The sequence below is a fragment of the Ranitomeya variabilis genome, chromosome 6 (genome assembly GCF_051348905.1).
Source record: "Ranitomeya variabilis isolate aRanVar5 chromosome 6, aRanVar5.hap1, whole genome shotgun sequence".
In the NCBI taxonomy this organism is placed as follows: Eukaryota; Metazoa; Chordata; class Amphibia; order Anura; family Dendrobatidae; genus Ranitomeya; species Ranitomeya variabilis.
This window is the reverse complement of record NC_135237.1, coordinates 431,242,387-431,256,998: the sequence shown is the minus strand read 5'-3', so window position 1 is coordinate 431,256,998 and position 14,612 is coordinate 431,242,387. Positions and strand designations below refer to the sequence as shown.

Genomic DNA, 14,612 nt, shown 5'->3' with positions numbered 1-14,612 from the left:
GTTCCTAATGGGCGGATCCCCTCTCTCGTGGTGCCATCATGGGAGTCCGAATAAAAAACACATTTCATACAAAAGAATGTGCTCACCGCACACGTGATGAGGGGGGGAAATAAGCAGATGCTGTCATGGGCTCTGAGAAACACCGTTATCGGTGAGTAACTACGCTTTTCTCAGTCCCCCATGACAGCACCACCAGAGAGAATGTTGCTTAGGGAGGGACCACAGCCTGCAGAACCCTTCTTCCGAAGGTTAAGTCAGATGAAGAGGCTAGGTCTAAGCGGTAGTGTCTAAAAAAGGTTGAAGGTGATGGCCAGGTGGCGGCCTTACAAATTTGATCTAATGGTACCTCCGACCTTTCGGCCCAGGAGGTCGCCATAGCCCTTGTAGAGTGGGCCTTCAGACCCTCTGGAACTGCGTTCCCGGTGGACGAGTACGCCAAGGCTATCGCATCTGTTATCCAACGTGCTATAGTGCCTTTAGAGGCCCTGAGGCCCTGGAAGCAGAAAAAAAGAGACCCCTCCTTCCTATGCTGCTGGGTGGAATTTATATACTGAACTAGACACCTTCTCACATCTAATGTGTGGAATTTTTCTTCTTTCTTATTTCTAGGGTCTGGACAGAAGGAAGGAAGGATTATTTCCTGAGACCTATGGAATGTGGACGCAACTTTTGGTAGATAGGCAGGGTCTGTTTTTAGCACAACCTTATCCAGGATTTGTGTAAAGGGAGGGTTTGCAGACAAGGCTTGGAGATTACTTATTCTGCTGGCCCATGTCAAGGCTATCAGGAGGGCAGTTTTAAGTGATAGAATCCTAAGGGGTATTGATTCTATAGGCTCAAACGGGGATTCTGTTAAAGCTGACAGACTAGGTTCAAATCCCAGGTTGGTAATCTATGTATAGTTACAGGTTTAGACCTTGTGGCTGCTCTGACAAACCGTATTACCCAAGGGTTGGCCGCTATGTTTTCACTGTACAATGCTCCTAGAGCTGCTATCTGCACTTTTAAAGTACTTACTGAAAGGCCTAGGTCTAACCCCTTTTGTAGAAATTCTAATATTTCAGCAACTGGGACCCCGTCTTGCAACCTTACCCCGGAGGAGGACAAAAATTTTTTCCAGGTTTTGCCATAAATTTTTGTGGTCACAGGTTTTCTACTTTTCATTAGTGTAGAAGCTAACTTGTCAGAAAACCTTCTTTCCTTCAATAGTGACCTCTCAAATTCCACGCTGTCAGGTGGAGATTCTCTGACTGAGGGTGGAACACCGGTCCCTGTGACAGGAGGTCCGGAAGAACCCAGGGATCGGTGACCGATAGCATCCTCAGCCAGGAGAACCAGGCCCTTTTGGGCCAGAAGGGGGCTATTAGGATGATTCTGGATCTGTCCTGTCTGATTTTTCGCAGAACTGCTGGAATGAGGATAGTGGGAGGAAATGCATATGCAAGAGTCTGTGTCCAGGGAATCGTGAATGCATCTACAGCCTGAGGGTCCCCCCTGGGATCTAGGGAACAAAAGGTTTTCACCTTTCTGTTGTGCATGTTTGCGAAGAGGTCTATTACAGGGATTCCCCACAGATCTGTAATTTTGTCGAAGATGTCCTGATTTAGAGACAATTCCCCTTGCTTTAGTTGGGTACGACTCAGGAAGTCCGCTTTCTGGTTCTCTACACCTTTTATATGTAGGGCCGATAGGGATAGAAAGTTGTTCTGTACCAAGACGAAAATTTCGGAGGTGGTTTTCATTAATGTTTGAGACCTGGTCCCCCTCTGGTGGTTTAAGTAGGCTACTACTACTCTGTTGTCCGAAAATATTCGGACATGATGCCCTTGTAATTTGTCTAGAAAGAATAGTAATGCATGACTCACTGCCCTCAGTTCTTTTTAGTTTGAGGAAGCCCCGAGTGTCATGTCGGACGCTGTTCAGACCAGTTCGTTCGACAGACAGCGGTAATTTCGCTTTTGACCACTATTTGCTCATTGGCGTCGGCTAGATTTTATCTAGCTGTTCCGGGGTTAATTTACCTGATCCTCAGATTAGAAGCTGGGCCATGCCCATTGCCTTTAAATAGTTCTCCTGATCATTGGGCGTCGCCGATTATAGCTTCTGTCTTGTGCGTTGTTATCTCGGTCTGGAGTGGAGAGCTGGTTGTTGGGAGATTCGTTGCTGGTGGTGTATTTTCCTTAGTCTTATTTACTCCTTCCTATATTTGTATTTATTTTGCCCTGCACATTTATAGTGTATTCCTGAGTGACTGCGGCGTGGTGTATATTTTCCTTTATCCTTGTCTGTGCTAACTGTGGGTATTGGTGCATTACCTCTTCACTGGGTGGTGGGCTGAGGTTTCAGCCTAGGGTTGAAACAGGAGACAGGGTGAGGTTCGAGGCCTGGACATGCACACCATCAGTGTAAACTCCAGGTAGAGGGTCAGTCAGGATTTCCCTAGTCTGAGGGAAATTGCAGGGGCCCGGGTTATTAGCTCTCGCTCACCTAGTCTCCCCGTGACATTATAATCGGCCCAACAACAAAAAAAACAAAACAAAAAAAAAAAAAAGGGGTTTCTTTTTTTTTCTTTTGTCATGGATCCCATGACTTCCATAACCCGCCATTTGGAGGCACTGTCCCTACAGGTCACTGAGTTGAGGGGGGCAGTTCAGCAACAGGGACTAGCAGTATCTAATGTGCGAGCTGGAGCGACAGGAAGAGTTGCTGAGCCTAAATTCCCTTTGCCTGAAAAATTTGCTGGGGAACGCAGTAAATTTGTTTCTTTTCGTGAAGCTTGCAAACTATATTTCCGTATGCGCCCGATATCTTCGGGTAATGAGGCTCAGCGTGTGGGCCTGGTGTCATTGTTAAGCGGGGATCCCCAAGCATGGGCGTTTTCTTTGCCATCTGATTCTGCTGCATTTGACTCTGTGGAGAGTTTTTTCTCCTCTCTTGGAAAAATCTACGATGAACCTGACAGAATGGCTCTAGCAGAATCTAAGATACGCACTATTCACCAGGGGGAGCGAGTTGCAGAGGATTACTGTTCTGAATTTCGTCGCTGGGCGATCGATACACAATGGAATGATCCAGCATTGCGGAGTCAGTTTATTCATGGGGTTCCTGGAAGGGTTAAAAAAGCCCTTCTGATGTACGAGACTCCTGCGTCTCTAGATTCCGCTATGAGTCTGGTTGTCCGCATTGATCGCCGTTTGCGTCAGGGGGAGCATGAGACACCGCCTATGAGAGAGGGTTTAAGTTCACGTGAGGTTGCTGCAGGTGAGCCCACGGAGCCTATGCAAATCGCAGGGATGTCACATGTGAAGCGTCGAGCCCCTGAGCTCAGGAAGCAGGGAGCCTGTTTTTACTGTGGTAAATCTGGACATTTTATTAACATCTGTCCTCTGCTGTCTAAGAAAAACGCAACGGCGGAAAACTTCTAAGCTCAGAGGGTGTGGAGGAGACCAATCTAAGCTTATGCATATCCTCCATGGTGGTTTCTCAATGCAGGCTCCCTGCTAAGGTTTTTATCGCTGGCAGTGAGCTGCCAATTACTGTTTTTGTGGATAGTGGTTCAGCCACAAATCTCATTGATGAGGAGTTTGCATGCACAGCAGGTTTTAGGATTGAAAAACTGTCTCATCCTATCCGCGTGGTCACCATCAATGCTGCTCCTCTCTCTCAGGGGGAGATTACTGAATTTGTGGCTGAGGTGAAACTCCACATTGGGGTTCTACATTCCGAACGGGTTACATGTAAGGTGCTCAGGAATCTTCCTGCTCAGGTGGTTTTGGGTTTTCCTTGGTTGTCCATGCACAACCCAGTAATTGACTGGAAAACTCAGGACATAATTCAGTGGAGCGAGTTCTGCCAGGAGAATTGCCTGGCCACATGTGTGGCTGTGGTGACTTCAAGCGTTCCGGAGTCATTTCTGGATTTTGTGGATGTGTTCTCTGAAAAGGGTTGTTCAGAGTTGCCGCCACATCGTCCCTATGACTGTTCTATCAGGTTTAAACCAGGGGCCAAGTTGCCGAAAGCCAGGATGTTTAACATCTCCGGTCCGGAGAGACAAGCGTTAAAAGATTATATGGCTGAAAGCTTGAGCAAAGGGCACATCAGGCCGTCATCCTCGCCGGTGGCAGCAGGGTTCTTCTTCGTGAAGAAGAAAGATGGCGGATTACGCCCGTGTTTGGATTTCAGGGAGTTGAACCAGATTACGGTTCGTGATCCATACCCGATGCCACTGATACCAGATTTGTTCAACCAGGTGGCGGGTGCTAAGTGGTTTACCAAGCTTGACCTCAGGGGGGCGTACAACCTCATAAGAGTCCGTCAAGGTGATGAGTGGAAGACGGCTTTTAATACCCCTGAGGGTCATTTTGAATTTGGTGATGCCTTTTGGGTTGACTAACGCACCTGCAGTGTTCCAACATTTCATCAATGATGTGTTCTCGCATGTTTTGGGGAAATTCATTATCGTGTACCTAGATGACATCCTCATATATTCTTGCGACCGTGATGCTCATTTAAATCATGTCAGGCAGGTGTTACAGCTTCTCAGAGAGAATAAGCTGTATGCTAAACTTGAGAAATGTGTATTTTCTGTTCAAGAGTTGCCTTTCTTGGGTTATATTGTGTCTGCTTCTGGTTTTAAAATGGACGCTGCTAAGGTGCAAGCGGTGCTGCATTGGGAACGTCCTGATAACCTGAAAGCACTTCAGCGGTTCCTTGGGTTTTCTAACTACTATAGGAAATTTACCAAGGATTTTTCCATCATTGCTAAACCGCTAACTGACATGACTAAAAAGGGTACCAATTTCTTCGTTTGGCCTGAGGCTGCTGTGCGTGCATTTGAGTTTCTTAAGAACAGTTTTGTTTCAGCCCCCATTCTTGTGCAGCCAGACGTATCAAAACCCTTTGTTGTGGAAGTCGATGCGTCTGAGGTTGGTGTGGGGGCGGTACTATCTCAAGGCTCATCTTTGAGTGGTTTGCGTCCGTGCGCCTATTTCTCCAAGAAACTGTCGTCCGCCGAACGTAACTACGATATCGGCAACAGGGAGTTGTTGGCAATCAAGTTGGCCTTTGAGGAATGGCGACACTTCTTGGAGGGGTCGGTACATCAGGTTACTGTTATTACCGATCATAAGAATCTGCTGTATTTGGAGTCAGCCAAGCTTCTGTCCCCCAGGCAGGCTCGCTGGGCATTGTTTTTCACGCGGTTCAATTTTGTTGTCACTTACAGACCGGGGTCTAGAAACACTAAGGCGGATGCTCTGTCCAGGTGTTTTCCGGGGGGTGAACCTCGGGAAGATCCAGTACCCATCCTCCAAAAGGGTGTTGTGGTTTCGGCTCTCACTACCGAGGTTGAGATTGCCGAGGCTCAGGAGGAGGTACCATCTGAGCTTCCCATCAACAAATCTTTTGTACCGCTTCATCTCCGCTTAAAGATTTTGGCGGAGCATCATGATGCTGTCCTGGCTGGCCACCCAGGGGTTAGAGGTACCTTGGAGTTGGTGTCAAGTCGGTTTTGGTGGCCCAAGATCCGACAGGACGTGGTGTCATATGTGTCAGCTTGTACCACGTGCGCTAGGGCTAAGACGCCCCGCTCCCGTCCTATTGGCACACTGCTTCCTCTTGAAGTACCTAGTAAGCCACGGACGGAAATCTCCATGGATTTCATCACTGATTTGCCCTCATCAACTGGGAACACGGTCATCTTGGTGATTGTTGATCGGTTTTCTAAAATGTCACACTTTGTGTCTTTGCCTTCGTTGCCTAACGCTAAGACTCTGGCTCAGGTATTTGTGCAGGAGGTGGTCAGACTTCATGGGGTTCCGTCTGACATCGTGTCTGATAGGGGGTCTTTTGGAAAGCATTTTGCTCACGGCTGGGGATCAAGTTGTCTCATTCTTCGGCGTTCCATTCTCAGTCAAATGGTCAGACTGAGCGTATGAACCAAATTTTGGAACAGTACCTACGCTGCTTTGTCTCTGATAACCAGGAGGAGTGGTCTACCTTTCTTCCTTTGGCTGAGTTTGCCATCAATAATCACCGCCAGGAGTCGTCTGGGGAGTCTCCGTTTTTTTGTGTTTATGGGCTTCATCCTCAATTTTGTACCTTGAGTCAGAGGGGCTCTTCCGGCGTAGGATCAGTTAGGAGCACAATTGTCATCAGTCTGGAGGAGAGTTAAACAGCGCCTGTTGAATGTGGGTGCTAGGTACAAACGTGTGGCTGACAGTAGGCGTGTGCCAGGTCCGGACCTGAGTGTGGATGACTGGGTGTGGTTATCCACAAAAAACATAAGACTCAAAATACCGTCCCTTAAATTGGGTCCACGGTTTATTGGTCCATTTAGGGTCACTGCCGTCATTAACCCAGTAGTGTACCGATTGGAGCTCCCTACGGTGTATAAGATACACAACGTGTTCCACAGGTCTCTTCTACAGAAGGTGGTGGGTTCTGCGGACGCGGCGCCTATGCCACCTCCAGTCTTGGTGGATGGTAATTTGGAGTTTGAAGTCTCCAAGGTGGTTGACTCTCGTGTAGTGCGTCGCACTTTACAGTACTTGGTACACTGGCGTGGTTATGGGCCTGAGGAGAGGTCCTGGGTACCAGCCTCGGATATTCATGTGGATCGGCTGGTCAGGTTTTTTCATCGTCGCCATCCAGACAAGCCGGGTCCTATAAGCCGTGAGGGCCCTGGGGTCCCTCGTAGAAGGCGGGGTACTGTCATGTCGGACGCTGTTCAGACCAGGTCGTTCGACAGACAGCGGTAATTCCGCTTTTGACCACTATTTGCTCATTGGCGTCGGCTAGATTTTATCTAGCTGTTCCGGGGTTAATTTACCTGATCCTCAGATTGGAAGCTGGGCCATGCCCATTGCCTTTAAATAGTTCTCCTGATCATTGGGCGTCGCCGATTATAGCTTCTGTCTTGTGCGTTGTTATCTCGGTCTGGAGTGGAGAGCTGGTTGTTGGGAGATTCGTTGCTGGTGGTGTATTTTCCTTAGTCTTATTTACTCCTTCCTATATTTGTATTTATTTTGCCCTGCACATTTATAGTGTATTCCTGAGTGACTGCGGCGTGGTGTATATTTTCCTTTATCCTTGTCTGTGCTAACTGTGGGTATTGGTGTATTACCTCTTCACTGGGTGGTGGGCGGAGGTTTCAGCCTAGGGTTGAAACAGGAGACAGGGTGAGGTTCAAGGCCTGGACATGCACACCATCAGTGTAAACTCCAGGTAGAGGGTCAGTCAGGATTTCCCTAGTCTGAGGGAAATTGCAGGGGCCGGGTTATTAGCTCTCGCTCACCTAGTCTCCCCGTGACACCGAGTTCCTGACTTGTCCATACCCCCTGAGCGACTCTGTTGTCCAGATGAGCCCCCCACCCTGTGGGAATTGCGTCTGTGGTAACTATCTGAGACACCTCTATCACCCAGGGAATCCCTTTTGATAGGTTGCTGGGATTTAACCACCAAGCTAGGGAATGAATAGTAGGCAAACTTAGAGTCATGCGACCTTCTAACCGTCCCCCCTTAGCAAACTCTGGTTCCTTAAAATGTTCCACTGGAGAGGTCTCGTGTGGAGCTGTGCCCACTGAACTGCTGGAATGCAAGCAAAGAGGGACCCCAGTAATGACATCGCCTTCCTCAGAGACATGGATGGCTTTGAGCAAGCTTCCGACACTAGATTTATTATCTTTTGTCTTTTCTGGACTGGGAAGGGACATTCTTGAGAACTTGAGTCCAAGGTGAGACCCAAGAATTCCTGAACCCTGGTTGGTTCTAGTTTTGACTTTTGAAGGTTCACCAGTCAGCCTAATTTTCTTTTAGAGTGTCTATCACTCTGTCGCATTGCTGACGGCAGAGTTGGGCCGAGTTGCTCACAATCAGAAAGTCGTCCAAATATGGAACAATCAAGATGTTTTCCTGTCTCAGATGTGCCATCATCTCTGCTATCAGTTTGGTGAAGATGCGGGGTGCAATTGATATGCCAAAGGGAAGAGCTCTGTATTGGTATTCCCTTATCTGTCCTTTCATGACTACTGCCAGTCTGAGGAATTTTTGAGAGTTCTTGTGGATGGGAACGTGATAATACGCATCGCTGAGATCTAGAAGTATCATAAAACAGTTTGGAAACAAGTTTTTTATTGTTGACTTTATTGACTCCATTTTGAATCTCTGGTTCTTTACATAAGTATTTAACTTCCGTTAATTTATTATAGTCTGGAATGTCCCGTCCAGCTTGGGAACCAGGAATAATGGGGAGTAAAATCCCTTTCCTCTCTCCAGAGGGGGGACTTCCTGGATGACAGCTTTGTCTATCAGTTTTAAGATTTCTAGTTCTAGAGCTTCTTGTTGTTGACGAGAGGACCTCAGCGGTGTTACCATAGTTTCGGGGGGTAGGGATAAAAAAAGTCTATTCGAAGCCCTGCTCTTATTAAATTTAGTATCCAAGGGCTGGTTGAAATTTTCTCCCAGGCCGGGAGGAATTGAGACAATCTCCCTCCCACCCTGGGGGAGACGTCACTTGGGGGGGGGGGGGGGGGGGGTGTTCTATCCCTTGAGGAATTACCGAAAATGAACCCCCTGTCTCTTCTTTTCCCATCATCCCATCGGTTTTGTTCCCTTGGTGGTCTTTTCCTAAAAAACTTCCTATTCCGAAAGGGCCGCTTAGTGAACGTTGGGGCCAGGTTGGGGAACCCTTTCTTTTTGTCACCTGCTTTCTGCAGGATATCGTCCAGAGTCTCTCCGAAAAGAAATTTGCCCTCACATGGGATTGAACAAAGTTTTTGCTTAGTTTGTAAATCGTGTAAACATATAACCCAGCCCCATTTCCCCAAACTAGGGATGGGAAACACTCAAAACATATACATACACATACTGACCAATGATCATGTTATTAAACTGCATTGAATCAAAGAGTGTTGTAGTTTTTTTTTTAAAGTACAATTTTATTAACATATATGCCAACAGACAAAACATACACATTAAAATAGTGCCTCAAAACCGGTAAAAATACTGTGTTAGCAGGTAAGCGTACAGAAATATAACTCCAGGGAACATTCAATTATAAAAGTTTCCATTTTTTGTAAATAGAACCAAAACTCAAATACACATTGTTGCTAAACAGGCTTTTAGTATAATAAGCAACACTGTAACAGCAGCATTAACCAGATAGTAAGTTGCTCTATGGCAGCCGCATATATATCCGAAAGAATTGGCTAAATAAACAGTGTGTGTGTTCCAGTAACAGTGTTTATCTAGCCATAGTCGATCTTACTACCTTTACAAGGGCGTCAACCTCATCTAGGGGGAAGCAATGACGACCTCCACTCTCATTATCCGAAGAAGAGAAGGAGAAGTCCTGTGTATCTGAGTTTCTACTCTCAGAGCTGGAAGAGTCAGAGTTCATATAAGCAATAGGTTCTTTCCTATTAACTTTCTTTTAACTTTTAAGGGAATTAAACACAGTTTCCACCTCTGATTTAATTACGGATCGTAACTCAGAGGCGAAGTTTGGGGTCTCTTCACAGAGGACTCGTCCTATACAGGAGTCACACAACTTCTTATCCCAAGATTGCGGTAAAGCTTTTCCGCACAAGGGGCAGGTTCTGTGTTTTGTTTTCCCTGTTCTTTTTCTCGCCTAAGATAAACGGAGAAGAGGGAACCCCAATTACAAAAGTGAACTTTCACGAAGATCACTCACCAATCTAACGCAGCCACAGGTACCGGTTCTGGAGGAGGGGTAGGATCCTGAAGTGTGAGATCCGTAGGCGGTAGCTGGTTCACCATGCTGGAGTTCTTGCTATGCTGCGTGGAATGGCTACCGGACCGAGAACTCCGGGTGTCAGCAGAAGTTCGTTTCTTCTGTGCGTCCGGCTTCGGTCGCTGGTGGTGGCGCTGCTGCTGCTGTGGCGGTGGCTGGAGCTGCTGGTCGCTGTCTTCCATGGTACTACCTTGGGACGGCATGCAGCGAGGAGCTTCCATATCCACCATCCTTTTAAAGCTTGGCGCTTATTGCCAGCCCCTCCCCCTGTGGCTGCATTACTGAGGAAGCCCTCCTTTTATTTTTTTTTTTCCTTCAAAAAACTCTACTGCGCATGCGCGCGTTGTCAGGGACCCGGAAATGAAGCATTCCCGTTCCGGGGCAGCGCCATCTTGGTGCACCTCACTCACTGCGCTTCCCCCGAACCGGACGTCCTCTTACCACTTCCGGTGCGGCGCCATCTTGGAATGCAGGTGTCCTCTGCGCAGCAGGTCCCGCAAGCACCTAACTCCTATCCAAAGTAGCAGCTGCGCTTCCCCCTGCTCACACTCCGGACCCATCGGTCCTAACCGTGGTGGCCTCGGACACTGCACCAGCCGTGGCAGGGGCATCCCCGCTGCCAGAACTAAGACTGGCCAGCTCCGGATTCCTCGGTCGGTCTTCGGCTTTAAACGCAGGTACCGTCCTAGAAGGTTCCCAGTCAGGGACAGGAAACCAAACTGATGCAGGCGAGAGGTACCACACTTTTATCCTGCAGGTTTCCTGTCCCTGAAGGGCGGATCCCCTCTCTCTGGTGGTGCTGTCATGGGGGACTGAGAAACATAGCCTAATAATAAAAATATGAAGTCCTGTGGTCTCTGTGCACAGAACAGGTAAAAACATTTGATCAATCTTATCAGCTACACCCCTTATCTCTACCCCCTGAAGTGATTATCAAATTAAAGGGTTGGAGCATTTATACCAGGTTCACATATTCCGCATTTATGAAATGAAATCAGCAGCATTTCTACATCTAAAAGCCATGCATATTTTATGAATTTACTCACGCATATGTGTCCTTTTTTCTTCTTGTGGAAACGTAGCAAAACACACAAAACAAAGCTAGACTGAAAGTCTTACCAGTACATTTAGTGTCCCCATTGGGGTGAATGGAGAAACTCAAATCAGAAATTGACAAGCTGAAGATCTGTGTGCGCAGATTTCACACACAAACAAAAACAGCTTTTTTTGCCTGAAGTTATGCAGCATAGAGGCTGAAAGTTAGGCTTCTTTCACACTTCCGTCTTGATACGACCGTCATAATGCGTCGGAGCGACGTATCGAGAGACGTTGTAAAAAGATTGGCAAACGGATGTAGCCTAAAGGATGCGTCGAATTAAGGAAGGAAGGATTTCCCTGACTTGAAAAATGGTTCCAGGCATGCTCAGAATGAAAAAACGGGATATGTCGCTGGATTCTTGTGATTGACAGTCAGCGATGGATCCTGCGTCCATGGGCTTCCATTATAGCCAACGGCGGACAGCACAGGACCCGTCGCTGACCAATTTTGCGACGTGCAGAAAAAAACTTTCCTCTGACAGTTTTCTCCGCCCGATGGACCGCTATTTTCCGACGGATCCAGTGCACGACGGATGAAACGGATGTCCATCCGTCACGATCCGTCGCTAATACAAGTCTATGGGAAAATGCAGGATCCTGCAGAAAAATTTGCAGGATCCTGTTTTTTCAAAACTCGACGGATTTCGACGGGAGGAAAAAGACGGAAGTGTGATGGATGGAGGGGGCGCTGAGTGAGGAAAAGAGCTGGAGTGACAGAGGCTTCAGATCTACCACACAAATCAAACGCTGATTTCTCAATAACATAGAAATGTACTAATGGGTTTGACTTTGAAAATGCTACTCGTGCATATAAATAGTATGTAATCCTGATGACTGGTTCCATTTATAGTTGCACATACATTGTATAACAGTAAAGACTAATACAATATAATCAGTCATAATTAATGCTCACTGAAATGCAAAAAAAGAAAAAAAAAAAACACTTGGTGACAGAATTGCTTGTTTCTTCATTTCTCCCTATAAAAAATATTAAGTCAATAATTTATATGCACCACAAAATGCTTCTATTAAAAAAATTATTCCCCCCCTCCCCTGAAAAAAAACAAACTCTTATAAGACTACATCAACACAAACATTAAAAAAGTTTTGGCTCCTAGAATATGGACAAATTTATATATATTTGTGAAATTTGCTATTTTGAAAAAGTAGCAAAACAAAAAAAACTCCAGATATCATATGACTATAATCACTGTGACTCCTAGAATTAAAGGGGTGAGACACAGTTCACTTCTGCATCTGAAGTGATAACATTTCTAACAAAGCATCTGCCGACATGATTGGTGGGGAGTGTGCATCTGACTTAGGGCTCCTTCTCACTTGCGAGCAACTCGGATGAGTCTCGCATGATTAAAACCCGGCTCTGCACCCGACACGGAGATCAGAGCGTGCGGCCGCATAGGAATACATGCTGCTGCACACTCCGCTCCTCTGTGCCGGGGTATTGCAGTGCGAGACTCATCCGAGTCTCTCACAAGTCAGTATAAGCCCTTAGGACATGTTCAGTATTTGGTCACTTTTTACCTCAGGATCTATAAGCCAAAATCAGGAGAGGAACAATCAGGGTATGTTTCCATGGTCAGTAAACGCTGCGGGTTGGACGCTGTGTACATCCGCAGGGTCCAAATCTTACAGCATAGTGGATGGGATTTTAAGAAATCCCATATCCACTATGCGTGCACAGACGTCCGCGGATCACCCGCAGAGACGAACATGCGGTGCGTGTTTCCAGACCGCAGCATGTCTATTTATCTTGTGGACACGCTCAGTCTCCGCAAGATAAATCTCACCCATACAATGTATTGGACGCGGTGAATCCGCACAGTTCAGTGAACACATGCAGATTCACCTGTGTTCAAAAGTCAGCAGCACTTTGGACGGAGCGGACACGTGCTGCCGATTACGGACCATGGAAGCATACGCTCAGAGGAAAAGTATAATGGAAACCAGTCACCACTTCTGTATTTATCACCACTCCTGGTTTGGGCTTACACATACTGACCGTGGCCTTAAACTAATGAACAAGACAGATGCGTGGCGCTCACCCATTGTGCCTGAGAGTGGAGAGCTGCAAGGGGTCGTAGGCCACTGCCCAAATCTAATGCAGAAGTGGGTGCAGACTATCCTTATTAAGGTCTAGGGGTCACAAGGATTATGGGGAGATCAAGTATTTGGAGATTTTTTGTGGTACAACTTTTGCAAAAATTAATGCATTTCACTGAATAAAGTATGTGGATGCTTTTATTCTTCAGGTTTCTGCACATGGCATAAAGCAATGAAGCAGAATGTACGCCGCTGTGCCGGCAGCATGTAGGCCTTGTTCACACTGGCCACTAAACACAAAAAGCCAAGACAAAAACTAAATGAGCAAATACCCCGCAGTAATGGCAATAGTGCATGAGCATACTATAGGGCGCTGTAACCCAATAATACACCAAATCCTCCATATTAGGGAATGGTGGGACACAAAAGTGAAATCCTGCCTGCCTAGCTGGGCTCAGTTGTGAAGGGGCTCGTGCAGTCGGTGCCGCGTACAATCTCCTCCAGCCTCTGCAATGAGGGCCGGCAGTGTCAGCGGTTGTTCTCCGGTGCAGATGGAGCAGAGCCGGCAGTACTCACCCGGGGGGATCTGGAAGTTGGCCGGTAACTGGATGGCGGCCGGAGCCGCTCTGAGGGGGGCAGCCGGCGCTGCTGTCATCTTTGGAGCACCTGTCCCTTTCCTCACCAGGGTGCAGACAGCCGCGGGCGCCGCGGACACCAGCCCGGCATTATCGGGGGGCTTAGCTGTAGCGGACACACCGGTGTAACTGCCGGCAAGCACTGGTGCCAGCCCATGGCTCCCCGCAGCTGTGGCGCTGGTAGAGGCTTGGCTGGCGCTCATGGCATACAGGGCACGGCGGTCTGTGGTAGTAGTGTGCTTCACAGTGTCAGTGTGGTGTATACAGAGCCGGCCCAGTCACACACGGCTGCTGCTCATCCCGGGACGCTCCCTCCGCAGCGCGCGGCAGCCATGCTTATAAGCAGCTCGCCATGAGGTGCTGGCGCCGGCTCTGAGGTGAGGTAAAGTGCCGGCAGGGCGGGGCCGCCGGCGAGTGACGCGCTGTGATGCCGCCGTGTAGTGAGGCGTGTGCCGGCACACCGAGTGTGAGGTGATGACCCCCACAGTGTGCCCCTAGCCCCTCCAGAAGCGGGAGACATAGGTCTCTTTTTCACGGTATCAAGCAAGGCTGATTTCACACTCCCGTGCTGAGGACGCCACACTATCTGGAGGGATCGCAGGCGCACACTGTACAGGCACAGCCAAACATTAAAGAGGTTGTCCACTACATTTAGGCTATGTGCACACATTGTGGATTCCATTGCGGATTTTTCTGCGCGTTTTACCTGCGGATTCACTGTGGATTTAGTTCGTTTTTTTTTGCGGATTCCTATTGTGGAGCAGGTGTAAAACGCTGCAGAATGCGCACAAAGAATTGACATGCTCCGGAAAATAAACCACAGCGTTTCTGCCTGGAATTTTCCGCAGCAGTGCACTGCGGAAAACAGCTGCAGATCTGCAGCCAAATCTGCAACGTGTGCACATCGCCTAACATTGATGACTGAGGCCCAATGTCTGATGGGCGGGGGTCCGACACTCCGCACCCGCTGTTACTGCACATTCCGCCTCCTATTGTGCTGGATAGGAGGCAGCTGTGTGGTACCCTGCGGCGGACACTACAAGTAGACGGCCAGCTCCACATGTACG

The 14,612-nt window shown here is 47.9% G+C and overlaps 1 protein-coding gene across 3 annotated transcripts in view; it reads right to left on the bottom strand.

Annotated features, from left to right (window-relative positions):
* The window catches only part of TAF4B (TATA-box binding protein associated factor 4b), a 188,443-nt gene extending 174,539 nt beyond the window's left edge, over positions 1-13,904 (bottom strand). For 2 of the 3 annotated variants that reach the window (XM_077270382.1, XM_077270383.1), the window contains exon 1: positions 13,487-13,893. In XM_077270382.1, the coding sequence (XP_077126497.1) occupies positions 13,487-13,748 (262 nt within the window). In that variant the 5' untranslated portion in view covers positions 13,749-13,893. Of the gene's footprint in view, positions 1-13,486 lie in introns of all 3 variants that reach the window. The other variant, XM_077270385.1, reaches the window with a different exon arrangement.
* Positions 13,905-14,612: the final 708 nt, after the last annotated feature.